Below are 19345 nucleotides of genomic sequence, written 5' to 3'. Positions count from 1 at the left end.
ACACAGAAACTGGTCGGTCCTGATTCAAGGAGAAACTGTCTGATTTAGCTGTGATAAGAAAGATTTCCTTGTGCAAAAAAAATATTCAAACACAAAGTGTAAGCCTATATATAAATGCACTGATACTTTTTAAATGTATTTTTAAGTGTAATGGAAGATTTAAGTTTATTTTGTTAGCTGTAATCTTAACTTTTGTATTCTATAGGCATTCTTTTCTAATGATGTTGTCATCCTTCTGTTATAATGCATATTGTATGGTATTGATTGAGAAACCGTGCAAGTTACCTGTCTGCTAAATATCATGTTAATCTTATTTCAATTTCAATAAATGCAGTTGGTCACCACCCCTTCTCCATTTATGCATTTCTTAATGCCCAGTCAACTGGAAAGTTATCAATGCAGAAAAAGAGTTGAATTTCCATGCATTTATGTATTAAAAGGATTATGGTATGCATTTGCAATTACCTCTGTTAGGAAAAACTGATGTATTTTGTTATTGATTCGACCAGAGGTGCTAACAGGTGTCAGAGATTACAATCTTGTATTTACGAAGCTTTGTGGTGTTAAATCAAAATCAATGTATTTCCAGTTACACTTTTGGTAAGAAGGTGGCTGGAGCCCAGTTTTCCTCTCTGGGTGAACAAGGAAACATCTACACTGCATTGTTTAAAAATAGACCGACAGTTTTGCTTGGGGCACTTTGCTTCATGCTGGAATGATATCGGACGGGTTTCAGCTCTGCTTGAAGCCAGTCTAAAGGCACACAAAGTGGGAAGACAATCAAAAGAGACATTTTTGGAAGAAGCTGGTATGATCTACCTAATCCACAATAATGAACTGAATGTGATACAGAGCAAGGATCAATGAACAAAAGGATCTCACTAATGGGCTACTTTAAATAATACAGTGGCTATAGTAGTAGCCTGTAGTAGTAGTACACCCCCTTGAACTTTTGGCAGTGTGTCCCACTGTCAGTGCCCCATACAACTCAGGGATGTAGACTTTCAATAGGCGCTAGATAGATAATCTGATATATAGATGGATGATATGTGTGACATGTTAAGGGAAGCTGTAGACAGAAGCAAGTGGAAACCTCTTCGGGAGTCTTCATCCATGAAAATGTTGAATGTTGTCTAATGTCTCTCTCAGGCCTTGTGTCGTCCATCTGGTGTGCACTTTGAAACTTTCCAGAAGAAAGATTCAAACAAAGACACAGATAATCCCTGTTTTTTATTTTATTTTGTATTGAACATCATTTTAAATTATAAAAGTAGTAAAGCTGTTGAATATGTAGATCTGAACACATTTTGCCAATCAGTTTGTAGGTCTGACCCTTCTTGCTATTGAAACTAAACTGTGTTGTGTTGTTCCAGGATACAGATTAGTTTAGTGTAGCTGTATTTACATACTTTTTCCACTAGATGGCAATAATGTATTATTTTACATCTATCAGAGCTGACTGTAAACTTTAGAATTATAATAATAGCTAACAGAGTTGAATTGCTATAGCTGTTTACACTGTTGAATGTATTCACAATTAATTTAATAAAATATAGCATATAGGGTTAAGTATAGCTATTTGTTTTTGAATTATATGCTCCTTCGCTGCTCCTCAAAATGAAATATCAATGGCTTTACACACTTTTAATGAATATCCCAATGTGGTATGACTATGAACAGCTCAAATTTAAGGTCCTGGGAAGGTATTCAAGGCAACTGAAGATTTTAATGTGAATTGTGATTTTTATGATATATATTTCAATACTTTTTACTTTTAGGACTTTATGTATGGCCCTTACAATCGTGAATTATGTAAAAACATGGCAATGTATTACATTTCTTGCAGGAAATATGCAGACAAAATATGAATTAAAAAATAATTAAAAATATTAGAAAACTTTAAAACATGGTAACAAGTTTATTTTACAATAATATTGGGAGTTGAAAACCTAAGATTATCTGTGCAATCATTGTTACAAAGTGTTCCCAGTACAATCATGTTAGGTGTTATACAGTAATACACTCTATCCTCCATAATCATCATCAGAAAGATTTCTATATGAAAGCAATAGGTAATTCTCCTGCAATACACCTTTACAATCAGGCACATTGATTCATAATATTCTATTCACAATATTTTCAGTAACAAATAGGCAACTTACACTTCCCTAACCCTCTCCTAGTTGACGTCTGTGAATGAACCAAATACAGAATCAATATTTTGAAAACAAACAGTAGACTAGTAATTTATAGACTTTTTAATTAGTATTGTTGATTCCAGTGAGTCTGCACTGAATGTGTGCTTTTAGCAAAAACGTGTGTGTGTATTTATATGATTGGAAGGCAAAGCAGAATGAGAAATACACTTTTTATATAGTTTGGAAGTGATGTGCCTCTTTGCCAAAATGAATGATACGTCTGTAAGATTTAGTAAGCTGGGTTCTGATGTGCCACATGCTGCTTTTATGTTTAATACACAGAAACTAAATGCTGTGTTTATGGCCAGAACTCCAAGGTTTTTGGTCATGGCCTTAGATTCAAAGTTCCTGTTCTCATTCTGCTCTTCCAGTGTTATGATGTGCTCTAATCCACTACAGTGTTGCCTCTATACACCTATCTCAGCACCACTGCTCTTTATCATGATCAGCAAATTGTAAACAACTGTTAGTTAAGGCAACCAAGATACACATGAGCAGTGGCAACCCTTTTCCAGTTGAAATGAAGGTGAAATGAACAGCTGAAATCCTCCTCACTCTCTTTTCCTTCGTTATATGATGTGACAAAGGACAATGTCTCCAAAATGTCAGGAGGTGGAGCTGTTGCAGAGTCCTTGTCTCTTGAAGGACGTTTTCGCTGTGTTGATGGTGTAACCGTTTTAGAGCGCGTTGCATAACGGCACGTCTCCCTGGTCTGGACTTGCTTGTGCGGCTCCTACACTCTGGTGTCAATTGCATACATCTTGGCTGTTTCAGTTTTGGCGTGGGAGTGCATAGTGGAAGATGATCTCCTTGATTTGCTTTTCGCTCTGTTCTTTGTCCTTGAGGGGTGGTAGTGATTTTGCCTAGACCCCACATCTGTCCAAAAATAAAACATGACAAAATAGTTTATTTACGGAGGGTTAGAACCAAAATATTCTCACTGTTTTATTCCTTTCCAATATTATTACATTATTTAAATACAATCGGCTAAAATGTTACTTTATGTTTAATGGAAACACGCCTTTTTACTCTTGCATAACCCATGAGGTTCACAGATTATTTTTTTTTCATTCAATATTTTTAAAGTATTTGGGTTTTTGGAAGTGAAATTAAACAGAATACATTTGTGGATTGATTCATGACCTTGAATATAAACCCGACAGATTAGGTTTTTCCATAAATTTTTCTATAACACAAATAAGATATATGGTATAATTCATTCTTGATCAGACCTTTACATGTCTCGATGGTGTTGGGATTGCTGAAATCTATGGAAAACTCCAAGTAACCTGCCCATTCCTGATTGGCTGTGTTACCTTTGAAGAGATACATGCAGCAGGTGAGCAGCGTCCCTGTGAGAGCACAGCCCATAGACCCTGCCATGCCCAGCCAACATGACCATCCCAGCTGGTACTGGACCCCCAAGAAGAGATTCTGCAAGACCAGGGTGGAACGCTCCACGTAGATACTGACAGCGTACCACACTGAGGCCGTCATCCCGGGCACAGCTGGGGACACCGAAAAGGCAAGACTGTCACTAAGGACAAATGGGGGATGCATTTTCATATTTCTAGTTTTCCCATACATGTGTTTGAGTATACAGGTGTGTTTTGTATTGAAACATGAGGTCCATAATGGCTCTACAGTACCTCCAAGCAGGAAGGTGAATCCCGCCACATAGCAAATGCGCAGCTTGATGTTGGTTTCATTCTTCAGGAATTTTATGCAGTCCAGCCCGAGGAGCAGAAAAAGGAAGCCAAAGACAGCGAGGATGTCAGCGATGATCATCAGGGTTCGGGTGGCCACCAGCCTTACTAGAAGAATTGCGTTTAGAACATAATAGTTGCAGGTTAATAGTTAATAAAGTTAATAAAGTCAGCTTCTTCCTTCTTAGTAACTCATTTATTCCATATTCAGACACACACCAATCAGCCATAACATTATGACCACCTGCCTAATATTGTGTAGGTCCCCCTTTTGCCGCCAAAACAGCCCTGACCCGTCAAGGCATGGACTCCACTAGACCTCTGAAGGTGTGCTGTGGTATCTGGCACCAAGACGTTAGCAGCAGATCCTTTAAGTCCTGTAAGTTGTGAGGATTGGGCCTCCATGGATCGGACTTGTTTGTCCAGCGCATCCCACAGATGCTCGATTGGATTGAGATCTGGGGAATTTGGAGGCCAAGTCAACACCTTGAACTCGTGATTCATCAGACCAGGCCACCTTCTTCCATTGCTCCGTGGTCCAGTTCTGATGCTCACGTGCCCATTGTAGGCGCTTTCGGCAGTGGACAGGGGTCAGCATGGGCACCCTGACTGGTCTGCAGCTACGCAGCCCCATACGCAACAAACTGCGATGCACTGTGTGTTCTGACACCTTTCTATCAGAACCAGCATTCACTTTTTCAGCAATTTGAGCTACAGTAGCTCGTCTGTTGGATCGGACCACACAGGCCAGCCTTCGCTCCCCACGTGCATCAATGAGCCTTGGCCGCTCGTGACCCTGTTGCCGGTTCACCGCTTTCCTTCCTTGGACCACTTTTGATAGGTACTGACCACTGCAGACCGGGAACACCCCACAAGAGCTGCAGTTTTGGAGATGCTCTGACCCAGTCGTCTAGCCATCACAATTTGGCCCTTGTCAGAGTCGCTGAGATCCTTACGCTGCCCATTTTTCCTGCTTCTAACACATCAACTTTGAGTACAAAATGTTCACTTGCTCCCTAATATATCCCACCCACTGACAGTTGCCATGATAACGAGATTATCAGTGTTATTCACTTCACCTGTCAGTGGTCATAATGTTATGGCTGATTGGTGTATATTGTCAGCAAAAATATCAGCTGTTGGGTCTCCTCAAAACTGACTACAGGGAAATGTTCCCCCATTGTCCCTAGCTTTTATTAACAATATTTATTTCTGTCCAGTATTCAAGTGCATATGTGCAGGAGTCTTTCAACTGTTGTCTGGACGTCCATAGGCATGCATGCGGACTAAGGAACAGGTTTATAAGAAATGATTAGTTTAGGGGGCGGAATCAGAATATGCAATAAATGAGTTTCCAAGAAGGACAAGGCAGACTTTATTAACTTCTCCTTTAAACTCCTAACACACTGTAAATCCTTTGGCCCCTCAACTCACACCTGTGTCCAACACTCGCAGACTGCCCTGCTGTACAATAAGCCCCGAGGGGATCATGTTACAAGCAGTCTGGGTACAAACAATTCATTTAAATACAAATAGCTAAGAAACCCCATCAGGGATTACATAGTACTCATGCAGTTCGTTTGGCTGCATTAATGAAGATGTACTCACGTGAATGTTCGGCAAATATAGAGTCATAGTCTTCACAGGTGGTAACGCCCTCAAAGGCATGAGTCACGCACTCCCACCACAGCCCCCTGCAGGACTCACTGAACTGAACAGGAAAAAAGGCGTCAGAATGGACATTCATATCAGTAAATTACAATTTGTTGTTTTTTAAAATGAAGGAATTTAACTTTTTTAAATTAGTTTTTGAACACATGGGAGCAGCCCTAGGTGTTAAAAAGTATATTTCTGGTCTACAGAGTTTTATGGAATACAACCTCCTTAGAGCAACACTGAGGTAATCCTTTCTGATGTAATGGAAATAATAATGATTTATTAATACCAGAGCTGATGGAAATTAAACAAGTCTAAATATAAAATAATTCACGCTCATTGTAGTTTTTCTAAATCACATGTTTTGGGTGTTATTAAATTAAATTAAAACATTTGTTTGAAAATAAACAAGAAATTATGGTATTACAACAACGCAAAAAATGAATACAAAGCCAGCCCAGCTCACAGCAGGGACTCGTGTTGAATATTCACACTCCTGATGTGCTAGAGAGGAACGCTGGTTACATTTGTATACAGATTATTCACTAAAACAATAAAATATAAAAAAAAATAAGAAGAAAGCATAACGTTAACTGGCTTCTAAGAATTAAAACTATATATATATATATATATATATATATATATATATATATATATATATATATTCCTTTTAAATACTAGTTATCAAACTTAATTGGATCACAGGCTACTGGAATAATTTTTTAGCCTACAAAATGAGCAGCAATTGCACACATAGCAAATATTTAACCTAACAACTTAAAAAATGCATGAAAGCATTCACAAAATGATGTATGTGTCTGCGTTTTATTCATTTTCAAGTAAAAACAGCGACAAGTACTGAATATCATTCCTACTGATAATCCAGGCAGCATATTTGTTAACCAGTTATTTTAAGGAAACATACTTATTAACATTAGCACAGTCACAGGTCTAGTAAACAAAGTTAAAATGCTAAAGTAAAAGGTCACACTGTGGTGACAGCCTGTGGTTAAAACAGGTGGCAGGATCAATGGCCTCTTTGGACAAGGTGTTATTTTGTCTGTGCATTTCAGTGTCTAGTCTTTCAGATTGCATTCGAGTTTAAATTAATTCATAGTGCTATATTTAGTTTATCAATAAAGACAAGACATACATACATTCTTGTAATGGCAGAGATTGGGAATAGTCTAGTCAATAAATGTATTGTTTTGTAGCACTGGTATCTGGCAGAGGACAGTATTTCTTTACATTTTGAAAATTCTTAATATGGATATAGTTAACTATAAAAACACTGTTTAACTTATCTCTTCCACCCTGTAAAAATAATAAGACATGCATTTTCATCAATAGACTTTCCAGATGTAGTTGTGAAAGGTATACTGACAAGCCAGTCTGCATGAAGGAAACATTTTTAATGAAATGATTGAACGATAGAGGGAAATGCAACACAAACTGCATACATCCGAATATGATACAAATAAACAACAACCCTAATTCAATCAAAGCAAGATATGCAATGAGAAGGTTCTATCAATTCCTGTCTGGAATAGAAGCATTGATATGTTTTATAAACTAAATATGGTATGTGTATATATAAATACATATATATAATCCTTAAACATATAATACTTGTCCTTTTTGTACTTTACTAGTGTAACAGCAGTTTGGTTGTCTCTCTTCCCCTGTGCAGTTCCTACCTCCACAGAAAGGTCTGCATTCACCATCCAGCAGTCTGTCCACGTTGCCACGATGAGAAAGGCAGTCGATACCAAAGCCAGGAAAAAGGCGAGGAGTTCCAGAAAGGCCCTCATACTGTAGTGGGAATCTTCATTGGCAATTTAGGATTGGGCTGGACTACCATCGACTCACTGAAACCTCATACTTCACACAGATCTCTTTTGGAAGAGATGTGCATGAAGGCACGGTGCCTTAGTGAGCTCTAGTGTAAAGGGAAGGTACACTACCGCTGTTTAAACCTGAGAGCACGGTTCTGCTCAAGGTGACCTGGGCTCAGTCCTTTTCAGATTCTTCTCCTACACTTGCTGCTGCTTAGTGAGCTGCATCAATATTGCATGCTAATGAATGCTAATTCGTGTAAGTGAAGGTGAAAGAGCAAGTTACAGGGTGTGATGTTTGTATATATTATACTGTTGTTTCTTGGAAACAGTGTTTTAATCCCTCTACTGGTTTTGACATAGAGAAAACTAAACATGGTCAAAAGTAATGTCCTTTAAGCTAATGTAACAATCACTTTAAAACTTTTGATGATACATTGTAAACGTGTGAGAAGCATTTCGTTTTCGTGTGAAAACATTTAGAAACATAAGAAACATAAGAAAGTTTACAAACAAGAGGAGGCCATTCGACCCATCGTGCTTGTTTGGTGTCCATTAATAACTTAGTGATCCGAGATTCACATCGAGTCTATTTTTGAATATTCCCAAATTGTCAGCTTCAACCACAACGCTGCACCAGATTTCCCAGTTTAAAAAGCCTTGAATCTTACTTGATTCTTTATTTATTTGGAGATTTACACTGTAGTTTAAGATGAATTCCTCAAAGATATCCTATGTTTTGTTATGTCTTCACCCCCCCACACACAGACACACATACTTTTTCTGTATTTCCTCTGGTTTTGCTGTTGCTGCACAGAGAGTTGTTTACGGCTCATCTTCACATTCCTTCTGAGTTAGTCAGCCAGGAGTACATGGACAGCCTGTGTTTTAGTCACTTTAATGTGTGATAAGCAAAAACTATCAGTGAAACTAAATTCCCCTCACTGATTCACTGTTTTGGAGAAAATATGTAGTAAATTTAACCAGAAGTGAGTGCCACGGCCTCTGAATTAGCCATGTTTCATAAAAATAAGTGTCTGTTTTTACATGATGGAACTTATCTTTGGATTTGTATCTTTGGAAGTGCTTCTACATCATCCAAGCATAAATTACTGCCTTGTAAAATACCAGGTCTGAGGGATTCAACCTCATAACTAATAAGATACTTTTATTATTTTGTTATCCAAAGCCAATTCAATACTTGCTTCAGCCATACAGCCAATATATGCCAGTCGGAGTTTTGGATAGATGAGTCAGAAATATGATCTATCTTAATACATATATTTTTATTTTATTAGAGGTAATGATTACTTTCAAATGTATTCCAGGTATCTCACGGTAATGCTAACACTAACACTAAAACTAACCCTAAACCAAAACCCCAAACTAACCATAAACCTAACCCCAATCCATAAACAATGCAGACTTAAATATAGATGTGAGTCATTAGGTCTATCAATATAGATATATTCAATATTCAGTTAACAGAAGAAGACCAACAATTTTTGTTTAAAAGCCATGAAAAAAATATACCTAATTTGGCCTCTCTTAAGAGCCTCCAGCTATTAAGTATTTGATTGGTATTCAGTTTACACCACAATGCCTTGTTTTACTCTGATGAATATTAAAATTAACATTTTACATTTTTTAGATTTTTTAGATGTTTTTCAGATAACTTTGAACTCTTTCAGAATATATGTCTTTTCAAGAAATTCATAAAATTATCCATTAGTATAACAGTCCCAGACAGGCGTTTTACCAGGCAGAAGGCCTGAATTGAAATGGGTGTTTTTGGACATGTTAGGTCATGACTTGGAAAAACAGGTTTCTGAGGGAAAGGACAGAGCTCATATAGGATACTGAATATGTACCTGTAAGATGACAATGATCTGTTCTTAGAAAGCATTTGACTTCATTCAGAAATAAAAGTGTCTACTCCTTTTCAGTTTTTATCTGAAAAGGACAATATACGTATTTTATTTTCTGTCTTTCTTTTCTAATTATTGAAGATATTGAACATTTTGATGTATACTAACCATTTGGGATAATATTTCCTCTTATAACCTCAGACTATCCTTTTATCTAATCAAGATTTTGTGTTCTGTTGTGTTATTCATGTTTTCAATTGTATAAGTTGTCCAATTCTAAGATAATATTTCTGGAAACAAAAAATAAGTCTAATATATTTATTAAGTAAGGACTTCTATATTTGACCACAGTTTATATTTGAACAAAATCTGACATTATTAAAAACTATATATAAAAAGTAAAAATAGGAATAAGAAACTACATTTAAATAACACGTTTACTCAATTGGAGTGCATGATGCAATGGGATCATGAGTCATGTAATGTCATGTACAGTCTTCTCTGGAAGTCTGCTTCACAGGACTTGCTCTTTAAAGTGAAATTATTTGCATCTCCTGCCTTTCTAACTGTCTATGGTTTTGAATTGTAATGTACTGGAATTGTGCGTTGACTTATATGGGAAATTAAAAGCAATATTAAAAAACAATAACATTTTATAGGAGACACCAAACTATAGATATATAAGGTTGAATCATTTCACTTCACATCTAAGTCTAAGATAAACATATTTATAATATAGTGCACTGGAGTCAAGACTTTCATACTCATTAACAAAACACTCAGGGTAAACAATAATTTAAAATGAAAGTGCATGTTTTGAGTGGCACTTTTCTTTTGCCAGTGGGAAGAGAAAAAAAAAAAGATTCTTGCCGACACAACAAAAACCACATCAGACTGGCTTATTTTTTCAGTCCTCTCCTCATTCACTATACCGTGAAATCTGTCTGAGGTGTCATGCATGTAAGCTACCATTTAGCCTGTTTATAAACCTCAGTATTACAGAATGTGAACTTATAAAACTAAATGCTAAACTGTGGCAGCATAAAAAATATCAGATTGGGTTAGTCAGATTGTGACACAGCTGGAACTGGAGCCATATAGACTTTATGATTAATACGTTCGGCTGAAAAAACATTAATTCATTTCTGAAGTATAAATACTGCATTGTTCTTGCCATTTCATTCTCATAAGAATACTGGATTTTGGCACAAAGTAGATTTATTCTGTTATGCAAACACAATATTGCAAAAGGTAGCAATATATATTTCTACAAGATATGTTAAAGGTTTTGGATACATAATCTTACATACTATTATTTATGTATGTATTTATCCAGGGTGACTTACTGTTACACAAGCATTACAAAAGTGCAATAATACAAATCAATACAACATTTTATTTAAGCATTACAAAAGTGTAATAGTATAATCACTACAAAGTACAATTTTAGCATTACAAGAGTGCAGTAGTGCAAACCATATAAAATACAAAGCATATACATCCTAGTTCAAAGAAATAACAACTGCAGACATGATGCAAGCACTGTTTCTCAATCCTCAATTTGTTCCAACCGAGCTCACAGCAGCTCTATAGGATGTTATAAAAACAGTCAATTGCCAACCAGAAATTAAATAAATTGTGATTCCTGTTAAAACAGTCCAGAAAAAAATTAACAAAAAAATATGTAATAGTATATGATCGTTTTTTGATTTTTTTAAAGTTCGTGAAAAGGGAACACAAGAATATTGTTTAAATATCTCTATAACTGTTTAAAATAATTTAAGATCTCAGATTAGCAAATGATCAGTTAAATTTTGGTTCAGTTAAGTAATTGAGAGCTCAGCTAGAACAAAAACCAGTAGGGCATGTGGTCCCCAGGACGAGGACTGAGAACCACTGGGGGGCATAGGAGTAATTACATAAATTAACAGGAGATCTAACAATGTATAAGTAAGCAGGAGCATATGGAAGCATAGTCATAATAAAGTGCAAAATTACAAGAGTGCTGAACAGCTCAGAAGAATAAGCTGCTGTATTACAAGTACAGTCTGAACAGATGACACATTCAAGACACTTGAGTAATCGCCGGAAGGTGGTCAGGGACTCTGCTTTCCTGACCTCAGTGGGTAAGTCATTCCACCACTTAGGGTCAAGGGTTGAGAAAGAGCAGGCTCTGGATGAAGTGGAATGGAGAGGGGGCAATGTTAGTCTTTAGAGGGGGCAGAGAGGTCTGGAGGGAGTGTAAGGAAATGATGGTCTGAAGGTAACAGTCTGATCCCTCAGCTCAGAAGAAAACCAGGGTCTGGACGAATAGATAAGTCGAGTAGTCGGTGAGGAAGTGGTGGATTCAGCGTATTTTGCTCAGGAAGAATCAGCAAGTGGGTGTCAGCATGAAGATATGCTGAGAGGATCAAGGGTGACTCCTAGATTCATAGAGGAAGAAGAGGAGGAGAGTGTGGTTGATTCCAAGGGAATTGAAGTGGTGAGATCAGTAGAAGGTGAGGAGGATGAAGTTAAGAGGAGGCGATCAGATTTAGAACGGTTGAGCTTGAGTTGGTGCAAGTGCGTCCAGGAGGAAATAGCAGACAGACAGGAAGAGATGTGAGAGGCAATGTCAGAAGAGTCAGAAGAGGGAAAATACAGGAAGATCTGGGAAGGTCTGGGCATCTACAAAGAAATGGTAGGTGAGGGGGCCCAAAGAGTGAGTATAGAGAGAGAACAGGAGGGGGCCGAGGACAGAGCCTTGGGGCACACCTGTTAGTAGAGCTTACTGTGTGGAAGAAGATCCGTGCCATGTCACGTGGTGGGTTTTTGGCCTTGCAGTAGAGAATAAGAGAGCTTGAGTCAGAAAGAGGAAAGAAAGAAGTAAAGGTAGGTTATTAGGAGACCTAGGAAAGCTAGGAGGAGAAGGGGGGTGTTGAAGAATGCACGGATATCACAGATCTTAGAGGAGAAGGGGGCAAAATGATCCACAGAGATAGAAGGAGGAAGAAGGTGGCACAAAGAGGGAGAAGAAGGTGAAGGACAGTTTGTGGGGGGTTATTGGCAGAGAATCTAAAGAGTGAAGGGATGGGCAGGACGAGACATGAGACAGTAGAGAGAATCAAGGGAGGAGGTGATGGAGGAATACAATTTGGAAGTAGAACACTAAAAGGAGACAGTATGTTATATTTTGATTCATTATGTTATACCCCCCTTCCTTGAGTAGCTTCACTCTCTTATCTATGATACAGTAACAGGAGGCACTTGCCAGTAACCTTCCCTCTTGGAGCAGCTTGCTCTGACATTAATAAAATATGGCACAGTTCCTTGAACTAATGAGATAAAAAAATAAATAAATGTGGAATTTGATTTCATGGAGTGGAGTATTTTGAAATACTTTCTTAGCTTCACATTCATGATATGATTTTCTGACTCTGCACAACCCTTATCTTCCATTTGGTGCATTAATTAAACAACAATTAACACACACATACGCACACAATGGAAAAAAAGTGTTGCTGCAGGTAAATGTGGATCTTTTTGTTCCAAAATCAATCACAATAAGACATTCTTAGGATTGCAGTGTAAGACTACCCGCAGAAAACATCACAATACAGTTTTAATCTCTAACTTAGTGATTTGGCCATTGACTGTGGTGCTAACAATGCCTAACTTGACTTTTATTGCTGATGTCACCCTAGTTTCAGCCCATGCTTGTTTGGGAATCAGATGTAGTTTTGTAACACATTCTGCCTGAATCATAAATGTAAATACCAGTTTTGCCCAATTCTTAGCTGGTCAAAATCCACAGAAGCCATTCATAAGACACCTCTGCATTTTTAACTCTTGTCACCCTTCAATAAAACATTCTGTAAGTCAACTACCTATTTCTGAAAACTTAATATTTATATAAGTTCAAACTATATTTTTCTACAAGGTAATTATGATTATGTACAGGTCAGCTAAGACACCTCAACTTAAAACAAATACCACAAATTAAATAAGATCTGTATCTTATTAATGTATTTGTATTTTGTTACAAAACTGTCCAGGTGTGTTGACAGTCAGTTACCTGAGCCTATGTGAATGACCCATTGGAAATTAGAAAAGGTATTAAACATAATTTCTGAATTTCAGTTCAATCATCTTATCTGGTCACCGTCTTTCATTAATTTTGAGTGTATTATTTATATTCCAAAAAGTTGTATACATGTGATTGTTATGTTGTTGACTTCATGTTAGAGATATAGGAACACAGTGAGAGTTTGTGTTTGTTTGTGTGCTCAGTTTATTATTATTAATGCTTCACCAACAAACTCTGACGGTTAAAAATAGAAAGAAAAAGAAAACATTGTGTCCAATGGAGATAATATTTACGACATTACCGTTACCCACACGCAATGATACAGATAACCGCATAGGCATGAAAACACATGACGGGTCTTAGAATAGTTTCGTTCTAAATAGGACAAATGACGTCATTAAGTATTGTATGTATTTATTTAGTTATTTACTTACATGTTAAGGACTAAAACATATCAAACTGAAATAGATGTCTATGCACAATGTTGAAATAGTGCAGTCCTGTTCTTTTTTGACAACTGTAAAATAAAGCAGTCCATATAGTTGATATAGTTTCTACACTGTGGAGAACCAGTCTCGGCTGTTGGTGAAGTTTCTATGTTGTAATAGAAACCACCAGGAGGAGCCCAGGAGCGGTCTGGACCCAGTTTAAGTGCGGGTCCGAGGTGGAGCATCCACATTCAGGTGCATCCCAGAGACCGCCGCGCTTCAGACAGTCCTGGGTGTGTGCCAGTGCTGAGCAGCTGCAAGGGCGAACTCCAGAGTTGCTTTTGGACCCTAGAAGAAGAGACTTGAATTAGCACAAGTTAGCCTGCTTTTTATTGGGTTTGCTTTGATTTTATTGGTACACCATGGCAAACGCAGGGATGCAGCTTCTTGGTTTTACCTTGGCATTTCTAGGCTTCATCGGTTTCATAGCCTCCACGGCCATGTCCGAGTGGAAAGCATCGTCCTATTCAGGCGACAACATTGTCACCGCGCAGGCCATTTATGAGGGACTCTGGATGTCGTGCGTGTCGCAGAGCACCGGGCAGGTCCAGTGCAAAGTGTACGACTCGCTGCTGCAGCTGCCGGGTGAGTACTGTGAGCCCTGAAACAGCTGCTCAACCCTTTTCAGTCCTGGAGGACCGACTACTAAGATGGTTTTTGTTCCAACTGAGCTTCTCAATTACTTGATGGAATCATTTGCATTCTTTTAAACAGTAGGGGTTTACAGTGAACTGTATAGGGATGGTTAAAAGAAGCGACTTGATATCAGTTACACAATTGAACAAGTCAAATGCAAGAACATTAATTAATTAATTCAATGAAGGGTTCAATTAAGTCATTGAGAGCTCGGTTGGAACCAAAACCATCAGGGTAGGTGGTACTCCAGGACCAGGGATGAGAAACACTGCCCTAAACCAAACAACATTTCAGAACCACACTTTTGTGTCGACCTAAAAGTGTATGTAATAAAATAGTGCTCGACTGGTAAAACCGTTAAATATTATGGGTAACACTCAAAACTTTTCTCTATTGTTCTCTGTCTATTCTTAAATATCTGCTAATCTATATAATTCAATTAGAGTCAAAGACTAGTAATGTATAATCTGTAAAGCACTATGGGATGTGGGATGGAAAATTATAAAGGTATGCTTGTTAAATATCAACTCTACCTGTTGGTTCTTGTATGCACTTTTTGAAAAGTTGTACAGCTACATAATTTGACCAGATGTGAGCACTCTGCAATGGAATTTTGATCAAAATCATGCCTGGTCCTTGGTTTATTGATTCCCTGTATATCTTCGTGTAGTGTGTGTGTGTGTGTGTGGGGGGGGGGGGGGGGGGTACTTCAAAGCATCTGATATAGGAGATAATCCCAGTATTTTAATTTGCATGGTTTGGTCCCAATACATGTATCTACATGTTTGGAGCATGCCTGAAATAATTTGTGTGCAATGGCAGTGCACACCTCCCCCCCCCCCCAGTCTTCCTGTAATCCCTGCTGACACAGGTCTCAATCAGGACACTCACAATGATTTACATATCGGGAAAATGTTCCAATTTTATTCCATTCATGGCTCCTGTAATCATTAAATGGAACAGGTAGATGGAAATAACCAATAATGATAATTGGACTGCTTTGATAACACCGCAAACACCTCCTGTCCTGGCAGCAATGCATTGGGTTGTGGATATGATGACAATAGGAATAGTGAGAATAATACACATAGAATCTAGTCCAAAGTGTTGAACACCTCATTGAGGATTCTATAGTTTTAGTCCCCATCACAAAAACATAAATTACCCTGAGGTGGGCAGCTTGATACATTTGGTGTCATGTTATATCTCCCAAGTCAAGCATGGACTGGGCCTGGTGGACTTTGATGAGGGATGAATGTTAGATATGAAAAACTGTGGAGGTGCTTGTTTTGGGGGCAAAAATAGAAGTCTTGTCCTTGTGCTCATTCCTCATGTTGCTTTTTCACAGCCGCCCTTCAGGCAACACGAGCCCTGATGATTGTAAGCATCCTCCTCTCTGCCGTCGCCACGTTAATTGCTGCCACGGGGATGAAGTGCACAACTTGCTTTGGGGACAACAAGCAGACGAAAAACCGAGTTGCTACTGTGGGAGGAGCCATCTTCATCGTCGCAGGTAAGAGGTGGCACACAGTCCCATCGTCCTCCCGTGTCTGAGCAATTGAAATGAGACACTGTGTGTGTTTTCCGACAAAGATGTTTTCATCAGTGTTGCACATATCCATAATGCCCACCTTAGCAGCAAATGTTTTATCCTGATTCACCTGGATGCACAGGTCTCATTTGCCTCATTTTCACTGCGATTATTTTAAATGCCTTGCCTCAGAAAATTGCTGTTTCACCTGGCAATCTCATTGGCCACAATTACAGCTAGTCATAACAGGAATTAAATGAGATTCTGTTTGAGAGGCTCATATCTCGTTAGTAACTGACTGAAAGGAATAAAAAGATGAATACCTGATATAGTAGACTACAGAATATTTGTTTTAAATGTGGTAGCTAAGACTTTTCTAATAATAATATTGCAGTTATACTGGATTTGTGGAAGTACATATATTTTGAAGGGGTATATGCAATTGGCACAGATCAAAGCAGCACACTTCACAGTATTTTTTCTTATTTTACAATTACAGTGTTCTGACTTACACAACAGTGTCTCGTTTCAGTGCAGAGGCAAGTGGCAACAAGTATGAAAACATTACAATGTGTGTTTTTGCTATTTGTGCAGAAGACAAACACCTATTAACCAGTACAGTAGAGGATTTCAGAAAGCATTTCTCTATAAAAGTATTAAAATATATGAATCTTTTTTTCAGGTATCTGTGCTCTCATAGGAACATCCTGGTACGCTAATAGAATTGCAGCAGACTTCTACAATCCATTTACACCTACCAATGCAAGGTATAGTATATATATACTTAAAAAATGGCTTAATATGGTGTAGTGCTTTTGCTGAACTGAGTCTTTTAGGCTTATTTTATGCAAGTTTCTTCTTGATTTGTTGAACCTCGGGCATTGAATTTGTCCCTATTGAAAAACCGGTTCTTCCTTGACTAACAAAGTGTTAGCCTCAGGGTCCCGCAATGTACTTTTGAGAACATTGATGCGACAGCTAAAATCAGTCAGTTTAAAATAATTTCTGAAATAATAATAATACAATGTAATAATAATCTGATATGTGTTTGTTTTAGACATTAAACAACATTACATTAACACTTTGCAGACATTGTTTTAATTGAGAAATGCCAACAAATAATACTGATTTGGTCTGATATCAGAAAGCTATTTAACATTGTGCATATGTACAGCCTCAGTTTTAGTGAAAAAATGCTCAAATTCAATAACATGAAACCAATGAGCACAGTTCTACTCAGGCAATGCAATGTGACGTATTTTAGTGACGGATGTTGGAAAAAGAGGCCGTTGTAGCCCATTCTTACAGACTGCTCTCAATTACTTCTGTTCACAGGTATGAGTTTGGCAAGGCTCTGTTTGTGGGCTGGGGTGCCGCAGCACTGTCCATTCTGGGAGGCTCCTTCCTTTGCTGCTCATGTTCAGGAAGGGGCTCAGGACAGCCTTCAAGTTACCCCAAAACACGCACCAGCGCCCCAGGGGGCAGAGACTATGTGTAGAGGCCAGAGAAACCCAGCAGAGCTCTGCAGCCATAGACTCATTAAAGAATACCCCAGACCTCATCACAGATTCAGGATTTTATAGACTTGGGGTCCCATTGCAGCTTGAGGAGTTTGGCTCTAAAGAGAGCCTGGTTCCACTTCTACAAAATTTATTATTTCTTTATTTAGGTTTTATGCACAAGCAGTACATCTCTGTGTTTTGTAGTGCCATTTCAAAACCACAACCATGGGCCTATCCTGGAAGGATAGCCCCCAACTCTTTCAAATGATTGGGAATTAGGGATGCACCAAGCAGAATCACTCAACCCCCACACACATCTTTTAAATGTTTTCTCTTTTGTTCCTCTTCATGGGACTCCACACAAAACAGAATATAATTTAAGCTTGTCTGCAGATATTATTACTCAGGACAGATTATTACAATTGTGTATAGATATGCTTTTTATCTCAATTTTGTATTGCTAAATTGTGAGGGATCTAAAGCACCATACCGCCCAAAGATCTACCCCATATGCCCATAATTTAAGGTAAACTGCGAACTTTATATTAAAATTGTGATTAACGATGATATAACTGACTGATAAAGAAGCATACAAGCATTTATTTTCCTCAGCAGTTATACCTGGGTCCTGTACATTTCAAAGATAAATATAACCGGCTGAATGTACAAAAAAGGAGACATTAGATGTCCGGGCACATGACTTCCACACAGTGAATTGTGTGTGACAGGATAAAGTGATTTTTTAAGGTACAACAAGGAACAGCCAATGCTGTACTCCAAATGTTAACCCTCCCTGCTATCGAATATTGTATATTGTTTGTAGTTTGGATTTGTTTTGTATCATGTTGTGTTATCGGTTCGTCTTTCATTTTGTTTATTTTCTAAGTTCAATTTGTGTTATATAGGACTGAATGGGTTCATCATTTCAAGCTAAAGCTTGGGCTGAAATTAGCAGCCTACGCATTGCCAGTGCATAACCATAATTTTAAGGTTACAGATTATAGGTGATGGACTGGATTTAATTTCTGTCACTACTCAACTGTATTTTGTCGGTCTCAACTCTGGATTTAATATGTGTGTGTATATATATATATAAATATATAGTTCAGTAGGTTATAATTAAGCAACCTGCGACCTCTGTTATTAAGGAAAAAACATGTTTTAGAAATCTTAATGTCAAACATGATCAACCGGGCCACTGTTGTGCAAGTACTGTACCGCATGAAAATAAATGGGTTATCACAACATGGGTCGGAATAGATGGTTTGTACTTTAGACTTGCTGTGCGAAGCTCAAGCACATTTTAAGCCACAGTGTTAAGACCAAATTTACACAATAGTCTTGTCTGAGAAAACTGAATGAGAGAAATGTATGTATTTTTGGATTGATTTTTAATAAATGCAAACAAAAACTTTGCTTTTTACAGATCCCTTTGTGTCATTCCTATCAAAATACAACATACCAAATGTTGGCGACATGAAGAAATGAATGATGCACAATGCGCTCCCATAAGTAATAGCACCCTGAATTATGTGGTTTGTAATTTTAAAATAAGTTTGAACTGACCTCTCTAAAATAGTTACTTTTATATGAAATATTGGAATTTCCATATCTTGGAGCGGTAGCATATTAGTATTAATATAAGTATTAATTTAATGACACTACATTTCACTTCATTCTTATTTTAATTCAATGAAATAAACGCTATATGTTGTTCTCAAGCAATGTGAATTCATGCAGTCCTTAACATATATGAAATACTGGATGATTTTGTATTTGTGTAAAAGCATATTGATTATGCATCATTCCATTCTTTTCATCTATCTTTAAAAACATAGTTGAATGTAATCAGAAAAAAA

General features: G+C 37.7%; 2 protein-coding genes across 2 annotated transcripts; one reads left to right on the top strand and one right to left on the bottom strand.

Moving 5' to 3' along the window:
• Positions 1 to 1948: 1948 nt before the first annotated feature.
• LOC136754079 (claudin-16) lies at positions 1949 to 7671 on the bottom strand. The gene is made up of 5 exons (XM_066710419.1): positions 7258 to 7671; positions 5513 to 5615; positions 3848 to 4012; positions 3515 to 3706; positions 1949 to 3074 (listed from the first exon to the last, which is right to left on the bottom strand). The coding sequence occupies exons 1-5, from the start codon at positions 7369 to 7371 to the stop codon at positions 2932 to 2934; spliced, it is 717 nt and encodes a 238-aa protein (XP_066566516.1). The 5' UTR covers positions 7372 to 7671; the 3' UTR covers positions 1949 to 2931.
• Positions 7672 to 13999: 6328 nt separating this feature from the next.
• Positions 14000 to 18913, top strand: LOC136753245 (claudin-1). Its single transcript, XM_066709196.1, has 4 exons — positions 14000 to 14402; positions 15802 to 15966; positions 16667 to 16751; positions 17320 to 18913. The coding sequence occupies exons 1-4, from the start codon at positions 14180 to 14182 to the stop codon at positions 17480 to 17482; spliced, it is 636 nt and encodes a 211-aa protein (XP_066565293.1). The 5' UTR covers positions 14000 to 14179; the 3' UTR covers positions 17483 to 18913.
• Positions 18914 to 19345: the final 432 nt, after the last annotated feature.

Source organism: Amia ocellicauda, chromosome 7, assembly GCF_036373705.1.
Source record: "Amia ocellicauda isolate fAmiCal2 chromosome 7, fAmiCal2.hap1, whole genome shotgun sequence".
NCBI classification, from domain to species: Eukaryota; Metazoa; Chordata; class Actinopteri; order Amiiformes; family Amiidae; genus Amia; species Amia ocellicauda.
Note: the sequence above shows the minus strand (reverse complement) of the source record. Positions and strands in the feature narration are given on the sequence as shown.